The sequence below is a fragment of the Amia ocellicauda genome, chromosome 4, assembly GCF_036373705.1.
Source record: "Amia ocellicauda isolate fAmiCal2 chromosome 4, fAmiCal2.hap1, whole genome shotgun sequence".
Lineage (NCBI taxonomy): Eukaryota > Metazoa > Chordata > Actinopteri > Amiiformes > Amiidae > Amia > Amia ocellicauda.
This window is the reverse complement of record NC_089853.1, coordinates 3,789,054-3,815,394: the sequence shown is the minus strand read 5'-3', so window position 1 is coordinate 3,815,394 and position 26,341 is coordinate 3,789,054. Positions and strand designations below refer to the sequence as shown.

General features: G+C 42.6%; 1 protein-coding gene across 3 annotated transcripts in view; it reads left to right on the top strand.

Moving 5' to 3' along the window:
• Window positions 1-25,560, top strand: part of lrp4 (low density lipoprotein receptor-related protein 4) — a 91,912-nt gene extending 66,352 nt beyond the window's left edge. The window contains exons 6-38 of one of the 3 annotated variants that reach the window (XM_066700540.1): window positions 291-419; window positions 2,613-2,732; window positions 2,889-3,014; window positions 3,277-3,402; window positions 3,842-3,976; window positions 4,928-5,053; window positions 5,255-5,485; window positions 5,642-5,798; window positions 6,293-6,510; window positions 9,193-9,369; window positions 9,477-9,602; window positions 10,245-10,453; window positions 11,033-11,114; window positions 11,320-11,425; window positions 12,023-12,224; window positions 12,354-12,543; window positions 12,892-13,023; window positions 13,511-13,651; window positions 13,840-13,926; window positions 14,344-14,515; window positions 14,633-14,795; window positions 14,989-15,214; window positions 17,911-18,214; window positions 18,344-18,562; window positions 18,828-18,962; window positions 19,405-19,513; window positions 19,746-19,890; window positions 20,334-20,447; window positions 20,552-20,678; window positions 20,965-21,035; window positions 21,200-21,287; window positions 21,667-21,808; window positions 23,259-25,560. In XM_066700540.1, coding sequence (XP_066556637.1) covers window positions 291-419; window positions 2,613-2,732; window positions 2,889-3,014; window positions 3,277-3,402; window positions 3,842-3,976; window positions 4,928-5,053; window positions 5,255-5,485; window positions 5,642-5,798; window positions 6,293-6,510; window positions 9,193-9,369; window positions 9,477-9,602; window positions 10,245-10,453; window positions 11,033-11,114; window positions 11,320-11,425; window positions 12,023-12,224; window positions 12,354-12,543; window positions 12,892-13,023; window positions 13,511-13,651; window positions 13,840-13,926; window positions 14,344-14,515; window positions 14,633-14,795; window positions 14,989-15,214; window positions 17,911-18,214; window positions 18,344-18,562; window positions 18,828-18,962; window positions 19,405-19,513; window positions 19,746-19,890; window positions 20,334-20,447; window positions 20,552-20,678; window positions 20,965-21,035; window positions 21,200-21,287; window positions 21,667-21,808; window positions 23,259-23,597 — 5,174 coding nt within the window. In that variant the 3' untranslated portion in view covers window positions 23,598-25,560. The other 2 variants (XM_066700539.1, XM_066700541.1) reach the window with 2 other exon arrangements.
• The last annotated feature ends 781 nt before the right edge of the window (window positions 25,561-26,341 follow it).

Sequence of the window (26,341 nt, the reverse complement as noted above, 5' to 3'; positions counted from 1 at the left end):
AAGAAAGGCCTAAAATGCAACTCGGTGAGGAGCCGTGATCAAATTGTGCAAACTGGAACTTCAGCTGATGCAAATGCTGCAACAGTAGTGGTTAAATTATAATGTAAATCAAAATCATCCGTCAAAATCAAATTAATGTTGGCAGATGGTAAAGTTTACTGTTTGGGGCAGTCGGGAAGTTCCCAAACGTCTTGTAGCGTTCAATGGTTTATTTATATGGAAAAACATTGAGGAAGTATATGGAGCAGTTTTACTGTATAATAACTCTGTCCCCCCTGTGTTGCGTGCAGCCTCCAACGTCCTCACTGCAACCTGCAGCGTCGAGGAGTTTCAGTGCGCCTATGGACGCTGCATCCTGGACATCTACCACTGCGACGGAGATGATGACTGTGGGGACTGGTCTGATGAATCCGACTGCTGTAAGGACCTTTTCTCAGAGCGGGCAGAACCGTTAGGCCGGGAATGCCGGGCTTGAGTGCAGCACACACACATGGCACACTTTAGGAGGAAGTGTTTGACGAGCATCATAAATTTGGAGCCGTTTCCAATGACAAAACTAAACATGTTTCATTTTGAAAAAGAACCCGCTCAGTGATGGATCCATTACACCCTTCTGTTGTTCTTTGGTAAAGTCACACATGCCAGACACAATGGCTTTTCTGAACCCACCCTGTGCATCTGTGTGTCTCAGTGCACTGTGGAGTTCACAGGCCTGCAGAGGCCATGCGCACAAGGCATTAGGGGAACACAGGAATGTCAATATTCTTTATATAAGAATTGTCTGACCAGAGCAGGACATCTGGACGGTGTCCAGGTACTCGAGATGCCAAACTGTCAGTTCATCTGGCATCGACAAACCACCCCTGACCGCCCCCTCCAACCCAGTCCCATCCACACAGCGGCAGCGCTGGGGTCAGGTTACAGCTCCGGTCTCTCAGAGTGTGCAGCTGCTTAAGACGATGGAAACGCAGTGTTGGTGTAAGGCACTGAGGGAGGCAGGCAATTAACAATGGAAAAACAACTTTAAATGGCCCTTCAAGTATAGATTAATTTCCCCTGTTTAAGGCAGAGTCCAACACCACATTTATTCAAATTCAAGGTAAAAGGTAATCCATTACGTTGTTTCCATGGCACTTAGTTTATCCAGAAATATAAATACCACAGTTGGCATATAATTGGCAACAGTAAGTCTACAATAGACAGTGTGTAATTATTACAATTATTACAGTGTTTGACATATTCCTTAATTATGCTTTTAGTTGTGCTTTAATGCACAGAATGAGATGTCAACATACACGTGGTTTGGGATGATTAACACCTATTGTGCAGCACTACGGGGAGATAGGCTTGCAGGAGCTTTTCCTTGCTAGTTCTTTTACAAACACACAACATGTGCAGCACAACAGCAGGAGTTTCTCCATTACCCTTCATGTGTAAATGTCAGCCAATTCTGCAATAATAGCTGGGTGTGCTCCTTGTGTTAAACATGGATAAGTGGCCAGTTAAAGCAAATCAAACTTTTCATGGCTTGCTGTCTGCGGTGTGCAATTCCTTGACACATTGTCAGTCTGAGCTTCCCCATATTTTAAGTTCAGACTAGATATGTTTTTTTATTTTTTATTTCAGCAGACTCCTGCACTATACTTCCAACAGCTGATTCTTTAATACTTCATTTTGAAATGGGCTCAAAATTATTATAATCAAATCTGTCTAAAAGTATCTTGAACATCAGGTTTAGTATTTTAATTTGTTCTTCATTTGGAAGCTTTGTACCTTTTTGTGACAACAAATGAAAATCCTGTACATTAACAATCTCTTAAAATTAATATTTAAAAATCTGTCAGGATTCACTTATAGTGATGAATGTGTTCTTTTTCTTCCATTAATCAAAGAGGCGCACAGTTTTTTCCTAGCCTAATATTTTGAATTCTGCTTTGACAACTGTCCTTTTTGAAGCAACAACATAATTAAGTCTAATTCAGTTTCCCATCTCCCACAACATTTTTAATTAGCTGTGGTTCCTTGGCATTAGATATTTTGCATTTTTTAGACATTTGAATCTGCTTCAAAGGAAAAACCTGAACAATGTGGCAAATTCACATTCCATGAAGGAGGATTCATCTTCAAATGGCATTCCTTGGCATCCATCTTGTGTCGATGACACCATCAAGGCTGCTTTGTTTGATACAAAAATGTGTACTTGGCTTGACTATGTAAGCTGAAATGTCTTAAGCTTTTTTTTCTGCGAGATATTCTGTATTCATGCTGATAAAGTTGTTCTTGTGCATGTGGTTTTGTCAATCCACAATTGAGCTGCATCTTACAAAAGAAGGATGCTTTGGATGGAATGTGTTATTGCTATATTTAACTTTGATTTTATTGGGTATTTCTTGCTGTTTGCATAAAATCAAAACTGATCTTAAATTCCCTAAACTTCTACATGATAGTGCCTTTTGGTTTGGTGAAGGCTCCTTGCGTGTTCCCTGCCATCAAGGTCTGGGTTTGGGATTAGTGTGGGTTGCAGTTCTGGTTGCGCCTCAGTCCTAGGTTCCAAGCTTGCACAATACATGTTTGCCTTGTCTTCACGGTGTGTCCCTGTTGTTCCTTTTCAGCCTCCCATCAGCCTTGCAGATCCGTAGAGTTCATGTGCAACAGCGGCATGTGCATCAACGCTGGCTGGAGGTGTGATGGCGAGTTTGACTGTGATGACCAATCTGATGAGAAGAATTGCTGTAAGTTTCTCCTCCTACCCCCATTAATGAAGCAATGACTTGTGAACCAATTATTACTTTTAGATGAGCAATTGGGGTTGATTACAGGCAGGTGTCACGGCCGAGGGGGATCCATGCTTGTGTGTTTTATTCATCGGTTTCTGCTCTGCTCTACAGCCACATCCATGTGCACTGCTGACCAGTTCCGCTGCAAGTCGGGGCGCTGCGTACGATTGCTATGGAGGTGCGATGGAGAAGACGACTGCTCGGACAACAGCGATGAAGAGGGCTGCGAGAAAACTGGTAACTTTGGCGTTGGCCATAACATCCAGTGTCACCTTATGAGTGTACTGCTGCAGATCACGTGAAAAACCATGCACAATGTCATAGAAAATTACTGAATATAACTGATCTGTATTTGTAATTACCTGGATGGACCCCTGGGGTACACCTACACGAGGCGACTTTTCATCATTTGCGTTCAGTAGACCCCCCACACACACAGTGGTTCCATTGTAAGCCTGTCCCCGTTCTCTGTATAAATGGGCTCCGTTTGTTCCTTCAGACTCCCCGCCCTGCGCCCCTGACCAGTTCCTGTGCGGGAATGGCCGCTGTATCGGCCAGAGGAAGGTGTGCAATGAGGTCAGTGACTGTGGGGACGGCACTGATGAGAGGCCCTACCAGAACTGCCGTGAGTTCTTTGTCACCGTTTTAACCATTTCATTTAACATAAGCAAGATTACATTTTGTTCAGACAGTTTTGTACTACCTCAGAAGGGCTAGCCAACCCAATCACGTCTGCGTGACCAGGGGGTTCGGAATGATGGATTGCTCACCATTTACATTTTATTTCAATATACGAACATTGTGCTGTGCCTTCGTTTTTTCACTCTCAAGATATATTTATTTGACATGTTTATGGGCGATAGCTCACAAGATCAACTAAAGTGAACTTTTTTGTTCCCAGGCATCACAATAAAAGAAATCTAACCCAGATTCCTACATTTTTTGAATTCTTGTCAAGACAGGCAAAAGAGCGATCTGTGTTTTATCATTTGACATTGCAGTGTCATTTGAGGGGAGTTCAGTGCTTGATCATGCGTGTTGGTGTTGTCCTGTTGGTTCACAAGGTCCCAGGTCCAGTGAGGGCAACTGCAATATGAACAATGGTGGCTGTGCTCAGAAGTGCCATATGGGCCGAGGGTTGGTACAGTGCACTTGTCACACAGGCTACAGACTGATGGATGATGGAAGGTCATGTCAAGGTAATGGTTTTCAAGCCGTATGCAATGCACCTGTTTAATGGGTGAACTCCTAACCGCAATTTATTATATTCTCTGTAGCATTTCTTATTAATGAAACGCCCACTCGTTTTATAGACGGGATGAAACTGGAACATCACACGTTAGAAATTCAAGAAGATCCTTAAAGCACGCCTGGTCTGCTTTGGCCCCTCTCCTCCACCTTTTTGCCTTCAAAACCTTCACATTCTTTATCTGATGAGGAATAAAACATTTGTCAAAATGTCAGAGGCTTCAGGCTTCAGGTTTTAATGCTTAGCGAGACCGTCAGACCTGCAGCACACGTCTTTGCAGCGCTGTCACCTTGCATTGTGCATTTCAATTTCAAGACAACTCGAAGAATTGCCAGTGACATTTGAGCGTTTTTTTCCTACCCCTTGGTAGTTTACCTTCAAATTGATGGTTTTTTGAGTAAACCTTTACCAGCAGTAGGTGGATTTAGTCAGATGTTTTGACAAAAAAAAAGAAAAAATAACACGGAAAAGGTCATTTATTTCTCTACTAGCTTTGGCAGTCAGTCTTCCAAGGAATATCCTAGATAAACACGCTTCTGCTTTTAGATAGTGAGGTATTAGAGCAGAAATGCTTAAGGAACTATTTTTATTTTAGTTTAAGTTCTGTATTATTATATATTTATTGTGACTTAGTTTCACAAATGCAAAATCAGTACAAAATAAAATAAGCTCACATCCTAGTATAAATGAGCTGACACATGCAGACATCGTAGGGTCCTGTCCCTGGTGTGTGCCTAGCGGTAGTTAAGTAAAATGTTCTGTACATTTAACATACATTAACTTTTTATCATTAGTCCTACTGAAACTTAATCTTTCAGTAATGTTACCGCTTGCACAAGATCTCTGAGGAGTCTGGTCATGGACTGCTTCCTTATCTCTCGTTTCTTTGTCCGCCGTGCAGATGTGGACGAGTGTGCGGAGGAAGGCTACTGCAGTCAGGGCTGCACCAACACCCAGGGCGGCTTCCAGTGCTGGTGTGTGCAGGGCTATGAGCTCCGGCCCGACAAACGCAGCTGCAAAGCATTAGGTACGTCATTTGTTCTCAGCTTGCGAAACACGAGCTGTTTATTCACGACCATCGCTTCATTTTAATTAATTTCATCTAGGCCTTGCACGGAGGAAGAATGTGATCTCCGTGTTTTGTTTTGTTTTTCTCGTAACTTGAAAGCCCCTTTTGGTCAGAATTTATTTTCTTACCTCGCTTGTGTTTGTTGTTTTTTGTGCGCAGGGCCGGAGCCTGTTCTGCTGTTTGCCAACAGGATCGATATCCGTCAAGTGCTCCCCCACCGATCCGAGTACACACTGCTGCTTAACAACCTGGAGAACGCCATCGCTCTGGACTTCCACCACAGCAAGGAGCTGGTCTTCTGGTCAGACGTCACGCTGGACAGGATCATGAAGGCCAACCTTAATGGGAGCAATGTGGAGGAGGTGGTGTCCACAGGCTTGGAGAGCCCAGGTAGGCTGAGGCAGGGAGACTGGAAACTGTGTGGAGATACTGTCTTGTGAATTCATGACTGTATTCTTTTATTGTCCTTCGAATCAACAGAGAGCAAATTGTATGAGGTTCCCAGAAAAATTCCCGCAAAGACTGAGATGAATTGTGTTCCCGCAGGTGGCCTGGCCATAGACTGGATCCACGATAAACTGTACTGGACGGACTCGGGTACTTCGAGGATCGAGGTTGCCAACCTGGACGGGACGCACAGGAAAGTGCTGCTGTGGCAGAACATGGAGAAACCCCGAGCCATCGCCCTCCACCCTATCGAGGGGTAAGACGGCGTCTGAGCAACATGTTGCTTCAGTCACACATGGCATAGCACAGTTGTGCACCCCTGGTATAGCATATGTACTTATGTGACACAAACAAATTAGATATTACTATGCCTGTGTCTGAGCTTTTCTTCCCACACCACCTAGGGAGTCCATAGCAGTGAGATTGATGAACTGAAGATTAAATTGAAGTAGGAAAAAGACGCATTTCAAAGGCAGCACAGACATTATATCAAAGTTATATCAAAGCCACCACTTCTGTCACTTATTTTTAGAAAGCATGGATAGAAATGATAGATTTTATATCTGTTTCTGCTGCAGATGTACTGACTGGTTATTTAAGCACACAGCCTACATTGTTTGTAATTTTGGCCAGTCTTTCAAGCACAGTGTAAGTGTGTTTATTTTGCAATATACAATGTGATTTCTCAACCAGTTCTGAAGAATTTAATGCCTTTTTATCAATCATGTTTTTTTTCTGGAACATTTCTAGGAAGATCTACTGGACTGACTGGGGCAACACTCCCAGGATCGAGTATGCCAACATGGACGGCTCCAACCGCCGTGTCATCGCAGACACCCATCTCTTCTGGCCCAATGGACTCACTATAGACTACGCTGGTCATAGGATGTACTGGGTGGATGCCAAGCACCATGTGATTGAACGAGCTGATCTCGATGGAAAGAACAGGAAAGCTGTTATCAGCCAAGGTAATATTTTTTCTTCCCTCCCCCCAATTCTTCTGTTTTCACTTGAACTTGGATTACAGCTGTCTGAAGGCTAAGGTCTGCAAGTGCTGTGATAGGAACTGGGCCACTCGGACTGTATTTTTCCCTCAAGTGTTTCACTGTTAGTTATGACTCAACCCACTTCAGCCTTGGCACACGTTTACAATTTGCAAACGCATACAGATCGCCAGATAAATGAAATGGGGAAGGTAATCTCTATTTTTCTTTATTCGGACAGTTGAGGTTTTGGCAAATATTCAGAATTGTGTTCCAATATAAATGCACAAGTGGATTGGCACTCATTGATTATGTTAATACAGTTAGCTCAAACCGAGAGAGATAGAAGGGACAGATCCACAAAAATTATGGTGGTAAATGTATGCTATGGATTCAATCTACTGATCTATGTAATGTTATGTAAATGTCTACTAATAAATCAATTAGTAGTCATTTATTATTGCCAGTCTTTACATTAAAAAGATTTGTGATGATGATTCAGACATCGAAGGGGTAAATATTTGTAGTGAGTTAGTAAGTTGTACATTTTTGCTTTCTGAAGTACAAAAACATTTCAATATAAACAGGCTTTTAAACAATCAATCAAGTGCCAAACCAGTCGGTGAGGAGTCCGGTGGGGCCAAATACAAACCTCTTCACATTGCTCTGAAGAGCATAAACTAAACCGAATCAGTCTTCATCTGTACATACACAGATTTTTGCATTTTAAAATTAAATTACTGTTGTGGCATGCAACACGAAATGCAATTAAAGGAAGAGTCTGGACATGGCAGCCTCATTTTTGACTAATGTATTATGCTTTTGTGTTGATGATCAGAAATGACATGATAATAAATGTACTCAAGTTACTAATTTGGACTGCTCTCAGCCCAGAATCTGTTTAGTCCAACTTGAAGGTTAATAACTCGTATTGTTTACTGGAGTATAAACTATCCACTTATAAGAAAGGGTTCCAACTAGGGCGAACTAATTCTAATGTCGCGGACACCGATTAAACACACGGCTCAGCTTAAAACAGTAGGATCTCTGTTTTTTTTTCTCCTGCAAAGTTCATTTCTGGGCCAATGTGATTATGTCAAGAGGAAAAGAAAAAACAGTATTGCCATCAGCTCACATTGCAGAGTGGGATTACTGCATGCCTCGTGCTGTCTGCAGACACTAACACAGTTGAAAAAAGTTTTCATCGTGGAGGGGGGTGAAAAGACATGGAGAAAAACAAATGTAGAATCGCTTCATAAGGACATCCTTAATGATGTGTATTATGTGCAATAAGGGCTGTTAATGGTCTGTTTCTCCAAGGAGCAGTTCTCACTGAAGCCTACTGTTTGCTTAGACAACAGATTGTACAAATCAGACGTGTGTACTCAGCGTTCGCCCGTGACGGGAGCTGGGGGTCTGCCAGGCCGTGCGTTTGATGGGAGTGGACGGGCGCCCGGAGCAGAGGCTGGGCGGACAGCCCCCTGTGTCTGTGTGCAGACGTTGTTGCACCCACCTGCACCTGCGGGGCAGGGACAGCGATACAGCCCCCGGCACTGCCCCCCGTGGGGTCACAAACTCCCCTGCGGCTGCTCCCTCAACTGCCACTTCGGCTTTAAGTGCCTGAAGGAGCGTTGCCTGCGAAGCCTGTGGACTCTCCGGTAAAGGGGCAGTGACCAACTAATTATGCGTCGCTCCCGTTTGATAAGATCAGAAAACAAAGACTCCCCAGTCTTTCATGGTCACCTGGGAAGAGAATGGTTTCCTATATTGAATCATTCAGTAGTATAAAATTACTTTCCAATAAAGAATAACTCCCCCCCCACACCAATCTAAAGCCATTATTTTTTGTTAGTACTTCACAATATAAATGTTTAAAAGCGATATAAACGAGCTGAGCACTTTTGGATGTGAAAAGAGCCCCAGCAATCACAAAAGGGCAAGGCTCACATTTACAAGGCATTTTGGTGAAACAAGTAATGTTCTTCTCGTGTTCGTTTGTGTTTATTGGTGTGTCTTGAGATAGCAAAGATTACACATCTAAACAGACACTATTTACTAGAAGAAGAAAAAAAATGGAGCAGTAAGTTGGATCATTTCCACGTTCTCCCCGAGCCTGAAACATTTGCTACAATAAATCCATTGAGCTCGACTCTTTAAAACATTTTTTTTACAGATAATTAGAACCCGACTAATGCAAAGCAGGTCCATTAGTTAAATCACGGTGCCATAAGTATGTCCGGCTTGTGTAGAAAAGCTTTTTTGACATTTACTGTAGGTATAAGGATCTTCAGATTCACAAGACTAAATAAACTAAAATTTATTTCAGAAAAAGACTAACCTTTTCCGAGTAAAACTGCGGATTCATAAACTGAGGGGAGGCATCCATTGGATCTAAGCCTAGACCCCCAGAGATGTTTCTCCTATAGGGGCTTGTCATCCTATAGGAGGTTTTGTTTTTCTCCCCTCTTGGCCTACAAGTTTATTTGCTTCCACACCTTGTAGTAATTCTAGTAAAGTGCCCTGTGAATACCTTGTTAAGGGTGCTATACCGATTAAAAAATGATTTGATTGATTGACACAATGATGAAAAATGGCCATGATGAATTTTTGCAGTAACTTGTAATTCCTTTTTCATTAAATACTTTTCTACTTTTCTGCTTGTTCCAGGATTGCCCCATCCCTTTGCCATTACGGTGTTTGAGGACAGCCTGTACTGGACGGACTGGCACACCAAGAGCATCAACAGCGCAAACAAGTTCACGGGGAAGAACCAGGAAATAATCCGCAACAAACTGCACTTCCCCATGGATATCCACACCCTGCACCCCCAGCGCCAGCCTGCAGGTACAGAGATGGACAGAGCGCAGTTTATAGAATTACTGTCTTGTTACAGAATTTGCCTACCAAGATTGACTTAAACCTTAAACACAAACTGTTTTCTGTACCTGCAGGAGGTAGAAACCGCTGCGGAAACAACAACGGAGACTGCAGTCATCTCTGTCTGCCGAGCAACAAGACGTTCACGTGCGCCTGCCCCACCGGCTTTAAGAAAGTCGACAACCTCAACTGTGCGGAAAGTGAGTTGGCTTCTTCACAAGGCTACCGTTTCAGTTTTGTGTAGCTTATTGTGGGTGATGTTTGAATACTACCTGAAAAGATTAACTGTAACTGCTAATGTTTTTTCTTCTGCTAATTACTGGCATTGTGTCAGTCAACTTCATTATTAGTCACATTCATCACAGGTTAGGTAATTTGCTGTAATAAAATATAACAAAATATGTATAGTTTGTAGTGAAATTCTTTCCATGATCCCATATTGTGTAACAGATGTTTCTCTAGATTGCAGTAATATACTTAGTGAAGTTACTTGATTTAACTGTTTAAATGGGACAGTTGTTTTTCTCACAAGTAAGATACTTTCCCTTGAAATATGTCCTGTCACTCTTTCATAAAAGACTAAATTAGCACATGAATAGGAGAAACAATTAGTTATTTTAGGGACTGAGTGATGTATAGTAGAAAACTGTCAGGAAGAAACTGCTTTGAAATGTAGGTTCATTTGTCTTCATAGATACCTCTCATTATTAACTATAGAAGCTGTCACTGCATGAAACTGTAGATGTGCTTAGAGTTTAATTGAATAAGACAGGTTTTGTGTGTTTGTGATTATTTTTTGTTAAACATAGAAGAATGACAAGAGACCTTTGGTCTTTGATCAGGTCTTGACAAGTTCCTGCTTTTTGCCCGAAGGACGGACATCCGTCGGATCAGCTTTGACACCGAGGACAAGTCTGACGATGTCATCCCTCTCGCTGACGTGCGCAATGCAGTGGCCCTCGACTGGAACTCCGAGGAGGAGTACATCTACTGGACCGACGTCACCACAGACTCCATTAACAGGGCCAAGTGGGACGGATCCAAACAAGAGGTTAGCAGTTTTCCCTCAGGCAGACTCACTGCTACTGTAGCCTGAGCAGAGCCACAGTGACTCAGCACAAACACAGCATCCGAAGCATCGTCTTGTTTCATTCAGGTTAAGCTGCATTGGAAGAATGTGAAGGTTTTATTTTGTTTCCTTTCTCCTTTGCACTTTACACAGCTGCATTACTGTGTAACCCATAACTCTCAATTGTTTGTAACATGCTAATCCATCCATTCCAATGTACGACAGCCTCATACTGATTTGACAGAAGAGATTTTATCAAGACATCTTTCTTCTGGGGATGCATTTTAGTGGCAGGATAGCACCATCTACTGGTTGTTGCATTGAAGTGAAACTAGCATTTAATTACATTAATAATGCATATGTTTTCCATATGGAAACTAAATGTAAGCATGACTAAAAACTTACAGGAAGAGCCTATGTATAATCTATGTATGTTTTGGTGACTGTAATTGCACTGTTGGGCAACATGTATGGGAGTCAAAGTTCAGGGCATTGTTTAATTTATTATTATATTACACTTTTTAAATTGTCTTCCTCTCCTTTCTTTTGTCTTTGTCCCAGGTTGTTGTGGATACCAGTCTGGAAAGCCCAGCAGGACTTGCAATTGATTGGGTGACAAATAAATTGTACTGGACAGATGCAGGTAAGAAAATAAGATAACTGCTGCAAATCACCATTTATCTCACACACCCTGCATGCATTTAAATAATTTTAACAGCATAAAAAATGTACTGTTTTCGACGTGAGCCGCCAGACTGCATGATAACTCATCACTGTAATTCCTACATTCTCTGGCAGCCCCCCCCGCCCCCTGCCCCACTGAAACTTAGTCATCCTCGTCTCCTCAGGTACTGACCGGATTGAGGTGTCCAACGCTGATGGCAGCATGAGGACTGTGCTCATCTGGGAGAACCTGGACCGGCCCAGGGACATCGTGGTAGATCCAATAGGAGGGTACGTGTCTGGGCTTCAGATGTGTTCCATTTGAGAAACTTTCCTTGATGTGTTGCAGAGAGAGATTTGCTGCTCCTTTTTAATATGTATGAATTGGAAACTGATGCTTTACAAATGTATGTCTTGTGTATCTCAAGTAGAGGTTTAGTTTAATCAGTTTAGTTAATCTCACCATTTGTTTAAATGTAAAGATGCTCACACACTGCAGCGTGGGGATCCTATGGACGGAAAGATAGTATTAGAACATAAGAAAGTTTACAAACGAGAGGAGGCCATTCAACCCATCGTGCTCGTTTGGTGTTCGTTAATATCTGAGTGATCCAAGGATCCTATCCAGTCTATTTTTAAATGCTCCCAAACTTTCAGCTTCTACCACATCGGTGGGTAGTTTATTCCAGATTGTGACGCCTCTCTGTGTGAAGAAGTGTCTCCTGTTTTCCGTTTTGAATGCCTTGAAGCCCAATTTCCATTTGTGTCCCCGGGTGCGTGTGTCCCTGCTGATCTGGAAAAGCTCCACTGGTTTGATGTGGTCGATGCCTTTCATGATTATTGTATCTTTGTGGTCAAGAAGAGTAATGGCTGCTGCTTCTATCTCAGGTATATGTACTGGACAGACTGGGGAGCGAATCCTAAGATTGAAAGGGCGGGAATGGACGCCTCCAACCGTATTGTCATCATATCCTCGAACCTGACGTGGCCCAATGGACTGGCCATCGACTACGAGACTGAGAGACTGTACTGGGCAGATGCGGGCATGAAGACGATTGAGTACGGCAAGCTGGACGGCACAGACCGGAAGGTTAGAGACTCTCTTCCTTTTGTTTTAGTAGACTGTATTGCAGATTATATTTTGTTTTGAAAGTGTGTTTCTAGGAGACGAATATGGGCCAAACATGATGCTGATCAAACCCACACCTTGGTTTCCCAGGTGCTGATTGGAAGCCAGCTGCCGCACCCCTTCGGCCTGACCCTTCACGAGGATAAGATCTACTGGACTGACTGGCAGTCCAAGAGCATCCAGAGTGCCAACAAACGCAGCGGCCTGGGCCGGGCCACGCTGGCTGAGAACCTCGAGAACCTCATGGACATCCACATGTTCCACCGCCACCGATCCCCAGGTAGACGGTCTCACATGTGCTCTCCTCTATCTGCAATACGCTGCCCTGTCTGACCTCGGCAGCAGAGTTTAGTTAAACCTCACATGCGACATCACATGAGCAGAGAACAATGGACTTCTCTTTTTTTAATGATGTGGCATCGTTTTGGAATGTGTCATTTTGTCTGGAAGGTTTTAAACCTTTGAGAAGCAGCTGAATTCCCTTTACAGAGGAACTATTGACACGTCGTCCCCAGGAGGTGTAATTCAACCCCGGGCCACATTATTCAAAAGGAGAAGTAGAGGGAGACCATTACACGAAACCATCTCTTCTGATGTTTTTTTTTTTTTCTCTTCTTTTCCACCCCAGTTCATACAGAATGTAAAGTGAATAATGGAGGCTGTAGCCACCTCTGTCTTCTGGCTCCTTTGCCTAAGGGATCGAGCTGCGCCTGTCCGACAGGCATTAATCTCCAGTTTGATGGAAAGACCTGCACACAAGGTAAAGCGCCCGCCCGAAACGTTCATGTGTCCAGGATTCCAGCAAGTCGTGCCCCTTGGACATCTGCCTTTGAAATTCAACCTTTTACACAAGTGCAAAAGGGTGAAAGAGACAGCTCTCGCTTACGTCAATAAGAACAAATGCTAGAACGGTAACTTAAAACGCCCTGCCTGCACTCAGAAATGGGGTTTTACCATGGTACTGTCACTCGAGCAAAGCATGGTTCGAGCAGAAATGCAAACGACATCTCATTAGCAGAGTTCTTTCATATTGGTCATCTTAAGACATGGAGGACAATGATCTGGTCTCTGAATATGAATGTGTTTACAGATCTTCTTAAAGGTACAGCAACCATGATTAGTTGGCGATTATCTGTTTATTTAAACCTGATTCCTTCAACATAAGCCTGTGTTAATATCTGGTGACATCTGTTGGGATATCTGTCCTTAAAGGCTGCCTGCTTTAAAATCCTCTCTTCCTGCTGAAGGTATGAACAGTTTCCTGATTTTTGCACGAAGAACAGACATCCGCATGGTGTCCCTGGACATCCCATACTTTGCTGACGTTGTCCTGGCCATAAATGGGTCGATGAAGAACACGATTGCCATAGGTGTCGATCCTAAAGAAGGTAGATGTCATGTCATGTGAATTGAATAGCTCTCAGAAACACGAAACAAATAAAAACAAACAGTGATATTCTTCATTTTGGACCCACTGTCCCTTAATTGTTATGACCAATGCTGTAATTCAGGAAAACAAGCCTCATTTGAAAACCAGAACATTGTTAAATTGTATTTTCACATTATTCCCCTTCAGGTAAAGTTTACTGGTCGGATAGCACACTGAAGAAAGTCAGCCGGGCAAATCTGAACGGCACAGAGTACGAGGATATCATTGCCACCGGTAAGGGAGCTCTCCGCGATTCCACAATTGATTAATTCATTCAGTTATATTCAGTTTCATTATTTGACAAACATCAGAGAGATTAAACCAAACCATTCCTTAGCCCTGTTTCCAGTTTTCTTAAATGTTTTGTTTCGGTGACTTCAGTGACAGTTTTTTATTAACCTTCAAATACATTTTATCAATTTTAGATATGCATTGGAATGAATTATTCATGGACACGTTTGATTTCTTGGACTATAATCATTCTTGGTTTCTCTCGAGTTCAAAGGATCCCAATTGAAAGGATTTAAATCTTAAGATCTCCGTTCTTTAAACCGGAGACTGTAAATACGGACAGGCTCCCTGGTTAGCGTGTGTGGTGTCTGAGATAGATTGATGAATGCCGTGGGTTCTGTGCTCTTGTGTGTCTACCAGGATTGATGACTACAGATGGACTGGCTGTGGACGCTGTTGGCCGAAAGATTTATTGGACTGACACCGGCACTAACCGCATTGAGGTTGCCAATCTGAATGGATCGATGAGGAAAGTTCTTATATGGCAAAACCTGGACAGTCCACGAGCCATTGCCCTCTACCACGAAATGGGGTAAAAACTCCCTCACCCCCTTTTTATATTGAAAATGTCTCATTAAGGGCACCTGTTGTGTTACAATGTGTTGGTGTCACAGAGACGTTCATGAATCCCCGCTTCCTTCCCTCTCAGGTATATGTACTGGACGGACTGGGGGGAACACGCTAAGCTGGAACGTTCTGGGATGGATGGGTCAGACAGAGCGGTCCTCATCAGCAACAACTTGGGCTGGCCCAACGGACTGGCCATAGACAAGGCGGGCTCTCAACTGCTCTGGGCTGATGCACACACAGAGGTCTGTACCTGCCCTGACCGAGCCTGTTTTTCATCAAAATGTAGACCCTATCTGAACCCTTACAAACAAAGGAATACAAAATAAATTACATTTTGCACTAGAGAAGAGAGGTTTTGAAAGGCAGGTTTTGTTGTATTTTGATTCTAAGACATACTTATAAGTGTAAACCATGTCCTGCTGCTCCTTCTCTCAGCGAATCGAAGCGTCGGACCTGAACGGAGCGAACAGGCGGACGCTGGTGTCCCCGGTCCAACACCCGTATGGACTGACTCTGCTTGGCTCCCACATCTACTGGACCGACTGGCAGAGCCGCAGCATCCAGAGAGCCGACAAGACCACCGGGGGCAACAGCATCACCGTGAGAGGCAACCTGCCAGGGCTGATGGACATCCAGGCGGTGGACAGGGAGAAACCTCTGGGTGGGTATTCTGGCTGAATCGGCCTCACGCTGCCCTCTAGTGTTGACGTTCAGAAAAAAATAAATAATAATAATAAATAAATATAATATATAATTATTTTTTTTTAATATATATATATATATATATATCTATATATACACTCACCTAAAGGATTATTAGGAACACCTGTTCAATTTCTGATTAATGCAATTATCTAACCAACCAATCACATGGCAGTTGCTTCAATGCATTTAAGGGTGTGGTCCTGGTCAAGACAATCTCCTGAACTCCAAACTGAATGTCTGAATGGGAAAGAAAGGTGATTTAAGCAATTTTGAGCGTGGCATGGTTGTTGATGCCAGACGGGCCGGTCTGAGTATTTCACAATCTGCTCAGTTACTGGGATTTTCACGCACAACCATTTCTAGGGTTTACAAAGAACGGTGTGAAAAGGGAAAAACATCCAGTATGCGGCAGTCCTGTGGGCGAAAATGCCTTGTTGATGCTAGAGGTCAGAGGAGAATGGGCCGACTGATTCAAGCTGATAGAAGAGCAACTTTGACTGAAATAACCACTCGTTACAACCGAGGTATGCAGCAAAGCATTTGTGAAGCCACAACACGTACAACCTTGAGGCGGATGGGCTACAACAGCAGAAGACCCCACCGGGTACCACTCATCTCCACTACAAATAGGAAAAAGAGGCTACAATTTGCACAAGCTCACCAAAATTGGACAGTTGAAGACTGGAAAAATGTTGCCTGGTCTGATGAGTCTCGATTTCTGTTGAGACATTCAGATGGGAGAGTCAGAATTTGGCGTAAACAGAATGAGAACATGGATCCATCATGCCTTGTTACCACTGTGCAGGCTGGTGGTGGTGGTGTAATGGTGTGGGGGATGTTTTCTTGGCACACTTTAGGCCCCTTAGTGCCAATTGGGCATCGTTTAAATGCCACGGCCTTCCTGAGCATTGTTTCTGACCATGTCCATCCCTTTATGACCACCATGTACCCATCCTCTGATGGCTACTCCCAGCAGGATAATGCACCATGTCACAAAGGTCGAATCATTTCAAATTGGTTTCTTGTCACCAGATCTCAACCCAATAGAGCATCTTTGGGATGTGGTGGAACGGGAGCTTCGTGCCCTGGATGTGCATCCCACAAATCTCCATCAACTGCAAGATGCTATCCTATCAATATGGGCCAACATTTCTAAAGAATGCTTTCAGCACCTTGTTGAATCAATGCCACGTAGAATTAAGGCAGTTCTGAAGGTGAAAGGGGGTCAAACACAGTATTAGTATGGTGTTCCTAATAATCCTTTAGGTGAGTGTATATCGGATGCTTTCCCAAAATCTACTCTTTTGAAATCTCCTCTTTGGTTTTCATTGATAATCCCAAGGGCTCCCCAGCTATAACTGGCCCAGTGAGCCAAATTTCTCTAAAACTATCCTGATTTTGTCTAATGTCTTTCCTTTCTCATGTTATTATCTTAAATAAAACATTCTTTTTAACGTTATAGTATACTTTTTTTTATTCCCCTGCTTGCGTATTCACCCACCTCGTCTGGCGCTCTGGGGACAGCATGCTTGGTTAACGCCGCGCATTTATGCTTCTGAGTAAATGAGAGCTAATGAGAGTCGGAGGAGAAAATTGGCTCCTGTTGCGTGTTCATTAATTCCCCTGATGAGGCTCGCTGCTGCTTCTGCACACGATCAGCGGGAGCATCGCATTCACCGAGTTGCGCTGCTCGGGGGGGCTCCGTCTTTTAAACGGAAAATAACAGACTTGATGAATCAGTCAGCAGAGCAATGATATTTCATTCCGAGATGGGAGAAAACAGATGCCAGTTTATTCTACCTGGCCTTATCCTTCGCTGTTATTTTTTATTTTCCAGTTTCAACATTTTTACCAAAGCTTCATTGTCCTAATTAAGTGGGTTATGTTTTTTTGCAGTTTTAATCTGCCCACAGTTTGTTTTTGTTTTATTTTTCTGATGTCCACATGTGTAGCATACACGAGAAGTTAAAAGAACTTCTGTGATTAACATTGTATTTATTATTAGATATGTTTACAAGCTCTCTCTACAGGATGTCGAATCATTAAAGAGCGATTACAACCGATCAGAAAGTAGGCGAATGATGTCTCACTGGCGTTTCTTATCCTGATCCAAAGCTTTGTTTCGCTTGTCTTTTGTTTCCGATGCCACAACAAAGGGGGATCATTGTTGGCGGAATCAATGGAGCATAAAATAAAACATTTGTCATAACCGCGCGGTGCCTGTCCGGCCCGTCGCCAGCACCCTGAGATCTGTCCAAATCGGCCTTGGGAATGAAAAGGCCCCTTCCTATGCCATCGAGGCTCTTAGTCTTCCTGACCCTGAATTTTGTGCCAGCGTCCCTCAAACACTCGTGCACATCGAAACAATCTATTGCAGCAGGTGACTTTTCACCGGCCTGTGTCTAAACATGTTGCCAGTTGGTTTATATAATTCCCAGTCATCTGTGTAAGTCCATGTCAGATTTGAGTGTAGTGTTTTTTTTTTTTTAAACCTTAACTTTTGTGTAGATAAGAGGATTGCCTTTGAAAATGCAAATGGAAATGAGCTGACATTTTAGCCAGATATCTGCAGTGCTGGAGTGTCTCAGCTGCGAACCAGAAGCCAGCTGCAGCACAGCATGGTGTGAAAGGTCTCTCTTTCTGTCGCCACAGGGTTTAACAAGTGTGGCTGGAGAAACGGTGGCTGCAGTCACCTGTGTCTGCCCAACCCCAACGGCACATCCTGCGCCTGCCCTACTGGCATCCTGCTGAAGAGTGACAGCCGGTCCTGTGACGACAGTCCAGAGACCTACCTGCTCTTCTCCAACCGCGTCAGCATCCGGCGCATCTCGCTGGACACCAGCGACTACACGGACGTCTACGTGCCGGTGCCCGAGCTGCACAACGTCATCTCTCTGGACTACGACAGCGTCGAGGGCAAAGTCTACTACACCGATGTGTCTCTGGATGTCATCAGGTAGAGCATCTGAGACCCCTGGGTCCCCTAAGAGCTCCTGGCATAAAGATGGGCAGAAATTGTAGTCCTACCTTCTGTAACAATTTAACCTTAACATGGAGTGCCAATGTTCCTCTCTTCTGTCTGAAGGCGTGCAAACCTCAATGGCAGTGGCATGGAAACAGTCATCGGGCAGGGCCTGAAGACCACCGATGGCCTGGCCGTGGACTGGGTGGCGCGCAATATGTATTGGACCGACACGGGCCGTAACACTATCGAGGTGGCCAGACTGGATGGTTCCTCGCGCAAAGTGCTCATTAATAACAGTCTGGACGAGCCCCGAGCCATCGCTGTCTTCCCAAGCAAGGGGTATGAGGCAGTTACTGAGTTATTCATTGGAAAACTGGATGTATTGGTTTGTTTTTTACTATATTAAAGCACAAGTCTTCAGGCTGGAACGTGTATTCCTTCCACAGGCTTTATCAGTTTTCTCCTGCTGATTTCAGATTATTGTGTGTGACTATTTTACAGACAGATCACTGAAGACTCATTATCATATTAAATAGTTTTACACTTCCATCCTCTAAGAGTCAAAGTTGTCAAAGTACATTATTTGAATCGGCTATGTTTCCAGGTATCTGTTCTGGACTGACTGGGGTCACATTGCGAAGATCGAGAGGGCTTACCTGGATGGGTCCGATCGCAAGGTCCTGATCAACACCGACCTGGGCTGGCCTAACGGGCTCACCCTGGACTATGACACACGCAGGTGAGACCGCAGAACCCCCGCGACCGCCTGCGCTGGCTGAGGGTGAACATGCATGTGTGGACTGTCTATAGGAGCTAAAGTTGTATTAATATTTGATTTAAAAAAAGATTCTTCATGAACAGTGATATTTAGATGTAGATGAATTTCTCGTTTCATCCTCAGGCATTTTAGAAGAAAATTAAAGGTTTTTCTGTGCCTTTTATCATGGTGATAGTTCAGAAATCTGAAAGGGAGCAAAATGAGGGTTTTTGAAGGTTTTCAGTCTCTTGATAGGAGAAATCTGCACCTCCTAAGGACTGTGTGGCTGAACTCAATGATCAATTTATAGAAGAGATGTTTGTTTACAAGCCGACTGAATGTTGGTGTGTTTTTATGCAAGTGTTTATCATAAGGGTGAGCTCTTAATAGACTGTAATCCCCCCTGCTGGGCCTCTCTATGTAGGATATATTGGGTGGACGCTCATCTGGACCGAATTGAGAGTTCTGACCTCAATGGAAAACTTCGCCAGATCCTGGTCAGCCCGGTCTCCCACCCTTTCGCCCTCACACAGGTATCTGCAGAAAACGAAATCACCCCCCCTTCTATGCAACACTCACTTCTTCTGAATCATGTCTCCTTTCATACACCAACCCCCTAGATCCTCTCATCTCTGACCTCCATTTTCTTTTCTTCCGTCTCCTCTTCCCCCCCCCCTCTCTCTCTCTCTCTCTCTCTCTCTCTCTTTCCATTCTCAGTTGGAGACGGTGTCTTCAAAATTAACCCCTCTCTTCCACCTCTCACAGCAAGACCGATGGATTTACTGGACTGACTGGCAAACCAAGTCCATTCAGCGAGTAGATAAACATACAGGACGGAGCAAGGAGACCATTCTGGCCAATGTAGAGGGATTAATGGACATCATTGTAGTGTCCCCACAGAGACAGTCTGGTAAGGATGGGTTTATCGCATTGGCTCTTAATCCCAGACACTGTGTCGGCCTTCCTTGAAGATCAGTAAGTCGGCCGTTTCATCTGCTGTGACTCATTACTACACATTGTGGCCCGTTTTATTGAACTTGTGTTTGAAGTCATGTTGCTCGAGGGTAGAGCCCACACTCCCAACAAATCAAAAGCTAGGAAGACACTAGACATGAATTTCCTTTACTTTCCCAAGATAGTTGGCAGCACATTGAAACTGCATTTTCAGACCTTGTCAACAGACACTTGAATTACTGTTGAATGATTTAAATTAAGTTAATTGGTGGCATTTTCAGTCAGCCGTTACTGGCAGCATATCTGGGGAGGGTACTGTGTTATATGATGTCCCTGGATTGTCAGCTCTGTGATTTCTTGTTCTTCTCTCAAAGCTAAACGCCGTCTTTCTCATCCAAGGTACCAATCACTGCAGCGTGAATAATGGAGGCTGCACTCATCTCTGTTTCGCCAAAACTGGAGGCCTCGTCTGTGCCTGCCCCGATGAGCCCGATGGGAGGCCATGCTCCACCAGTAAGTGATGTATTCAGCCAAGCACAGCGCTGACAAATCAGTGAATTTGATTTTTAAATCATAAATTAAAGACAAAATCCTGACACTGTTCATTTGTTGTGAAGTTTCAGGTTATGTTCCCACCCCCTCTGATACGAGCACAACCAGCACCACGCCACCTCACAAACCTCCCAAGATCCCCAGCGCCTCCACGGACAAGCCCAAAGCTGCCGATCGCTCGCCCGCGGGAAAGTAAGCATCTTACTCGGCTGCGTAGTGTGCCGTTATATCAGTGTTTGAAATGGTTGTTTGTGAGCACATGAATGAATAGTTTGATCGTTAAATGAATCTCACTATGGTAAATATGCATTCTACTGCATACTAGGTTGTATTTTGTTGCAAATGTAAGTTTCTTTCTTTCTAGGTTAATGTCATTTGTATTCAGTTTCAGATCATCTCTTCCAAACGCTTGAAGTGACAAACTAACATAATTGCTTCAGTTGTTGATGCGCTTTCTATTTTTCCCTCGTTTCTGTAGTTGCACAGGGAAGGACAAAAGCCTGGAGCGCTGCGGGACCGACAGCAGTCAGGTTGTTACGGCCTCCAGCGGTAAGAGGAAATAATTAACGTTCTGCTTTTTACCAGACATTTAGAGTTTTATTACAAATCGTGCACATATTTCTGATTTAAACTGAAGCCATACATTCACATAGGATTCAACCAAGATGTCCAGTTTATGTCCTCACTAATCATTGAATTGTCTCTGTTAAAAGGAGAAGGTCTGCATATCAGCTACGTCATTGGAGGAGCTCTGACAATCTTGGCGATCCTGGTGCTCATCGTTGCATTCATCATATACAGGTAACTAGAAGTACCGTATGTTTTAATGTGTGAACTTGTTCAGAGTAAACATTTCTAGACAGAATATGCATCATCAATATTTGTTTTTGGGGAAGGTTGTTATCGACCATGATCGTATGTTTCTTCTGACTATATAACCTTTCTAGAAGATTACAAATTTGACATTAAAAATATCTGATATTATTTCACAATTACTTTTTTACTGTCTAAGCATTTTAATCATGTACAATACATTATTTTTCAAGTATATTTGAAACATACATGTAGAAATGTATAGATTAAAAAAGGTAGACAAAAATGTTGCCTTGCAAAGCTGATTTTTACAAGTTATCAGACATTACATCATAGTCTAATTATTTATTGTTTGATTGTTCTTCAGGCACAAAAAGTCTAAATTTGCAGATCCCGGAGTGAGCAACCTCACCTACAGTAACCCATCGTACCGAACATCAACACAGGAAGTGAAAATAGAGACTGTTCAAAAGCCACCGATCTATAACCAGCTACGATATAAAAAAGAGGTACATTTTATTAACGATTGTTTAAATGCACTCATCCCTTTTGTTAAACAAGATTCATTTTGAATTTAATGTTTTTTTCCATCTGCATATTTCTGTGGCTATTGTATTATTATATTGGTTAACGACATTTGCAAGTGTAATTTCGGTTTTCACTTATTTAACATGGTAGTATTAGACCTCTTTTTTGTTCAGAGTATCAAATGGGTTATTTTATGTTGATATACCAGGATATCCATATTTGCAAACTCATCTCTTTTTTGTTCTACAGCTTTCCCATCCTTACAACTCCCTCTCACCTTTTATCTTTTGACCTGTTTTCTACACATTACTGAAGGTAGTCAATCTGCATGACTGGATGTGACCTTGAATGCATCAGAAAATAACACCATTATTAATTTCTTGTTGTTTTAAACTGCTGGAATGTGAATGTACAATATATTTTAACACGTGGCTTTGCACGGACTGCTGAAAACATTAAAACTCTTGTTTAACGTTAAAGAAGCATTGATTAATCCAGGCCGCCTGTGGTGACTGCATCTTGCTCCAAACTAGTTTGATAAATTCACCTTGAACAATGTTATTGGACCATCCGGGCAATTCTAGGAAATACCATGAATCTACACAGATGTAAACAGTCTATTTAGTATTGATATATTTTGTAACAGGGACTGGAGGACATGGAGGGTTCAGGTTTAGCCACAAGGCTCCTTTATTTTTAAATAAATCTTTTCTCCTGGTGGAGGAGTGTTCAGACTCCTGAGGGGAGATCTCCAACAACAAACTAAGAAAAGAAAGGCAAATACAAATAAACAGGCGAGGCAATGTCGGGGGGTTTTTAGTGATGCTCACAGGCCGAATCTGCAGCTGTGGTGCATGGGAAAGGAGACGGCTGACAAAACAATAGGGGGTTAAATAAGGTGAGGGTGGTGAGAGGTGCATTGAAGTACCTGGAGACTGCCGGCACTGAAGAGTGCCCCCCCCACCAATCGCTGTGCCGTCACAATCTTATGATTAGGAAAAACCAATATGGGATTCTACCTACATTCTTTGATGTTATTACTTAAAAAGAAAATAGTTATCAGCTAACTTAGTTTCTAAATTGCTTCTCTTCAGCATAAACAAACCTATATGATTGTGAATTTTTTTTTTTCCTGTATTCAAATTTTGTGAATATTTGAATTTAGTTTCCAGTTAAAATGGATGCAAAACAGCTGAGCTGGTGTTCAGCAGTGCAATTTCAGTCTCTGATGCTGGTCTCAGTAAGAGAGGATTTGGATATTTTTGGTTATCCCCAGAGCGTACTATACATGAAGCACACTTGTTGTAATGACTGGGAGTAGGTGTGCTTTGTGCATCTGAAGTGATGAAATACTGGAAGCCCAATATTCCTCCTTATTCTGATTCTGATGATGATGACCCTCTGATTTGACCCTCTGATTTCCTCCTGCAGACCAATAATGACAACAGCTACACCAAGGAGAAAATCAAGATTGTGGAGGGGATCTGCCTGCTGTCCAGTGACGAGCTGTACTGGGAGGACCTGAAGCAGATCAAGCCATCCCGGGGGGGCATCCTGCGAGACCACGTGTGCATGAAGACGGACACCGTGTCCCTGCAGGCCAGTAGCGGCTCGCTGGACGACACAGAGACTGAGCAGCTGCTGCAGGAGGAGCAGTCCGAGTGCAGCAGCATCCACACCGCCACCGCCGCCACGCCCGAGAGGCACGGCGCGCTGCCCGACACCGGCTGGGACCTCCCGCGGAAACCCTCCACCGAGAGCGAGGTCTGACTGCTTTCACGCAGGCCTGCCCCTCCTCTGCTCGGCCCTGAGGGTCTGCTCCACCACAAACAGCTCCCGGCTGAGAGATCAAACCCCACGACTGCTTCCTCAGAGAAAAGACTGAGAGGGGTGGAGGATGAGAACAATAAAAAAACAAACTTGATCAATAAATAAGCGGACGTATCTGGAACTGTTCTGAAAAAACAACGACGACAACAACGATCTGTAATTGGACTTCTTTTGTGTGTCACTCGTTTTGTGGACTGCTCTTTTTTTCTTTTAAAAAAAGATCGTTCCTGGATTTAGTAACTTAATACTCTAGTATGCCACTCACGTGTCGAGCAATTATGAATTCTATTTATGAACTTTTTTTGTTTTGTTTTTGTACATTGAGTGGTTTGTGATTAATCATTATAGGTTTCCAAAAATAATTTAGTGAAAAATATGGAATTAAAAAGGTTTTTATCATCTAGACAATGATGTATTTGTACTTTGTGTGCCAAAGGGCAGGGCAGTTATTTTAAGGCAAGGCCTAATCACTTGTTTCAGCTTAGGGCGTTTACAAAATAGCAACGATGGTCCACAGCGCATTACAAAATTACTCAGCACTGAGAAAAACTATTGTTGTTTTTCCTTAGCATTTGACCATTTTCTTTTCATTAAACCCATTTTCTTAACTGCATATTGTAAAGGATTAACATCTGTTCACAAGATTTATAGGCGAGAGAGAACCACATAAAACATGACATTGATCATTTCTGATGCATAGGGGAAATGTTTCTTTAAAGGGTAACAAAATGTATTGATGAAATAAAAGTGCCAAAAAATAATTGTATTTATAGTTGTTAAATTATTTTAAACTATTCTTGCCATTTGCAACATTTCAAAGTGATTCTGCTACGCCCTCATCTTAAAAGCACTGTGCACAAATAACTCGACATCAAAAGCTTGTGTACCAACAATCCCAACTGACAGTGCCATCAGGATCAAAATAGCAATTGAAATGCATGAAGGAAGATACATTTTGTTAAGAAAATACTTAACTATGCAGTAAATCACTTGGGATTCTAGAAAATTCATTCTTATGGGTATTATACAGATTCACTGGAGTTGCATTAGGTGCATTCTGAGAGCAATAGACTGATTTTAAAAAGATATATGTTTTGAAGTACCAGTCTCTACATGACATTCACATACATTGGACGTTGTGTTGGGCAGATCTAAAGACTTTCTGAAAGGTCAACACGCATTCAATTCATAAAAGAAAAACACTAAAAAAAAAAAAAAAAAAAAAGAACCACTGACCACTTAAAATGGAGAATGTTTCTTACTAAAAAATATTTTTAGGACTTGCGAGATGTTTTAGTAGACTTGTTATTCTGCCGTCGACATATTACTCTAAAATGTTAAGAGGTTGTCCAAAACGATGACAAGCCTTCAGATGTTTTTTTTATTGTGAAGTATGTTCAACCAGTTTGATAACTCTTGCTGATTTGCTGCTAAACGAATAGCACTGAGACCCACTGTTTTGGTCTTGGCAGCTACTTAACTTAAGGTTTATGAAAAACAGTGATTTTGCTCAATAACATTAGTTATTTGTCCATTCGTCGGCAAGCCTAACAAGACCCCTATACTTTTATTTCTGATTTAAGGATTACTAACAGACTTGTACAGAATTCAGAGAAGACATTTGTAATTGTTGAAAATATCTTGTATTGAAATATCTTGTATTGATCTATTGTATAAAGAATGTTTTTGTTTTGTTTTTGTACAAAGGGATTTCTTGATTGTTCTATTAATTTTACTCACTGGAGAAGAAAAAAAAAAGTTGGCTGGATTTATTTAACCACTGTGTTTGTTCAGAACCGTATAAATAATAGGGCTGTGCCAGTTATTTAATAGTGCTTTTTTATGTTACAAAATATTGGTCACATATAACTGTTGTAAAGTTAACTAAAAATGATATTTATAATCTTGTGTTTTGTTTTTATTTTACTTGTAAAATCAAATGTATATGTATATAGAGTGTGTGTGTGTGAATATAATATATAGTTTTTCTACCACAATGCTAACAAACTGTGCTGTATGATATAGTGAGTATCCATTTGCTAGTTGGTGTTATTTTGACTGAAACTGTTCAGGATATCATTGTAAATAAGTGACCTACTTTTCCCTCAGATCTGCTCCGAGTGGTGGTTTGAAGGATGGTTACTGTTGCACGCAGTTTATTTAGCTTTTCATCTGCATTTGCTTCAGGACATTTCTGTTAATGGAATATGTAGATGAAGGTAATCTTGTTTTTCACAGCACAGTCGTGTTCTTGGCATAGCTGATTTAAGGCCACAGCATATTTTGGGAACTGCATTTACTGGTTTCAATTTAATCATGCATTACACTTAAGAGCTTTCTCCACCTGATATAAGAGTACTGTAAATCACAGTCAGTCATTGTTATTTTCCACCTGTATTATCCAAACGTTCCTGTCGAGGAAGAATAAGTCAGTTCTTTATATCGGCAATGGTTAGATTTGCTGTGCCTGTTAGCGCAGCATGGAGGCGCAGTTGGCATGTTCTCCCCATGGCTGTGTGGGTTCTCTCGGAGTACTCGGGTTTCCTCCCAAATTCCAGAGCCATGCAGCTTGGGTTGATGGGTTGCCGTGTGTGTGTGTGTGTGTGTGTGTGTGTGTGTGTGTGTGTGTGTGTGTGTGTGTGTGTGTGTTTGTGCTGCTCTGTGATGGACTGGTGTCCCATCCA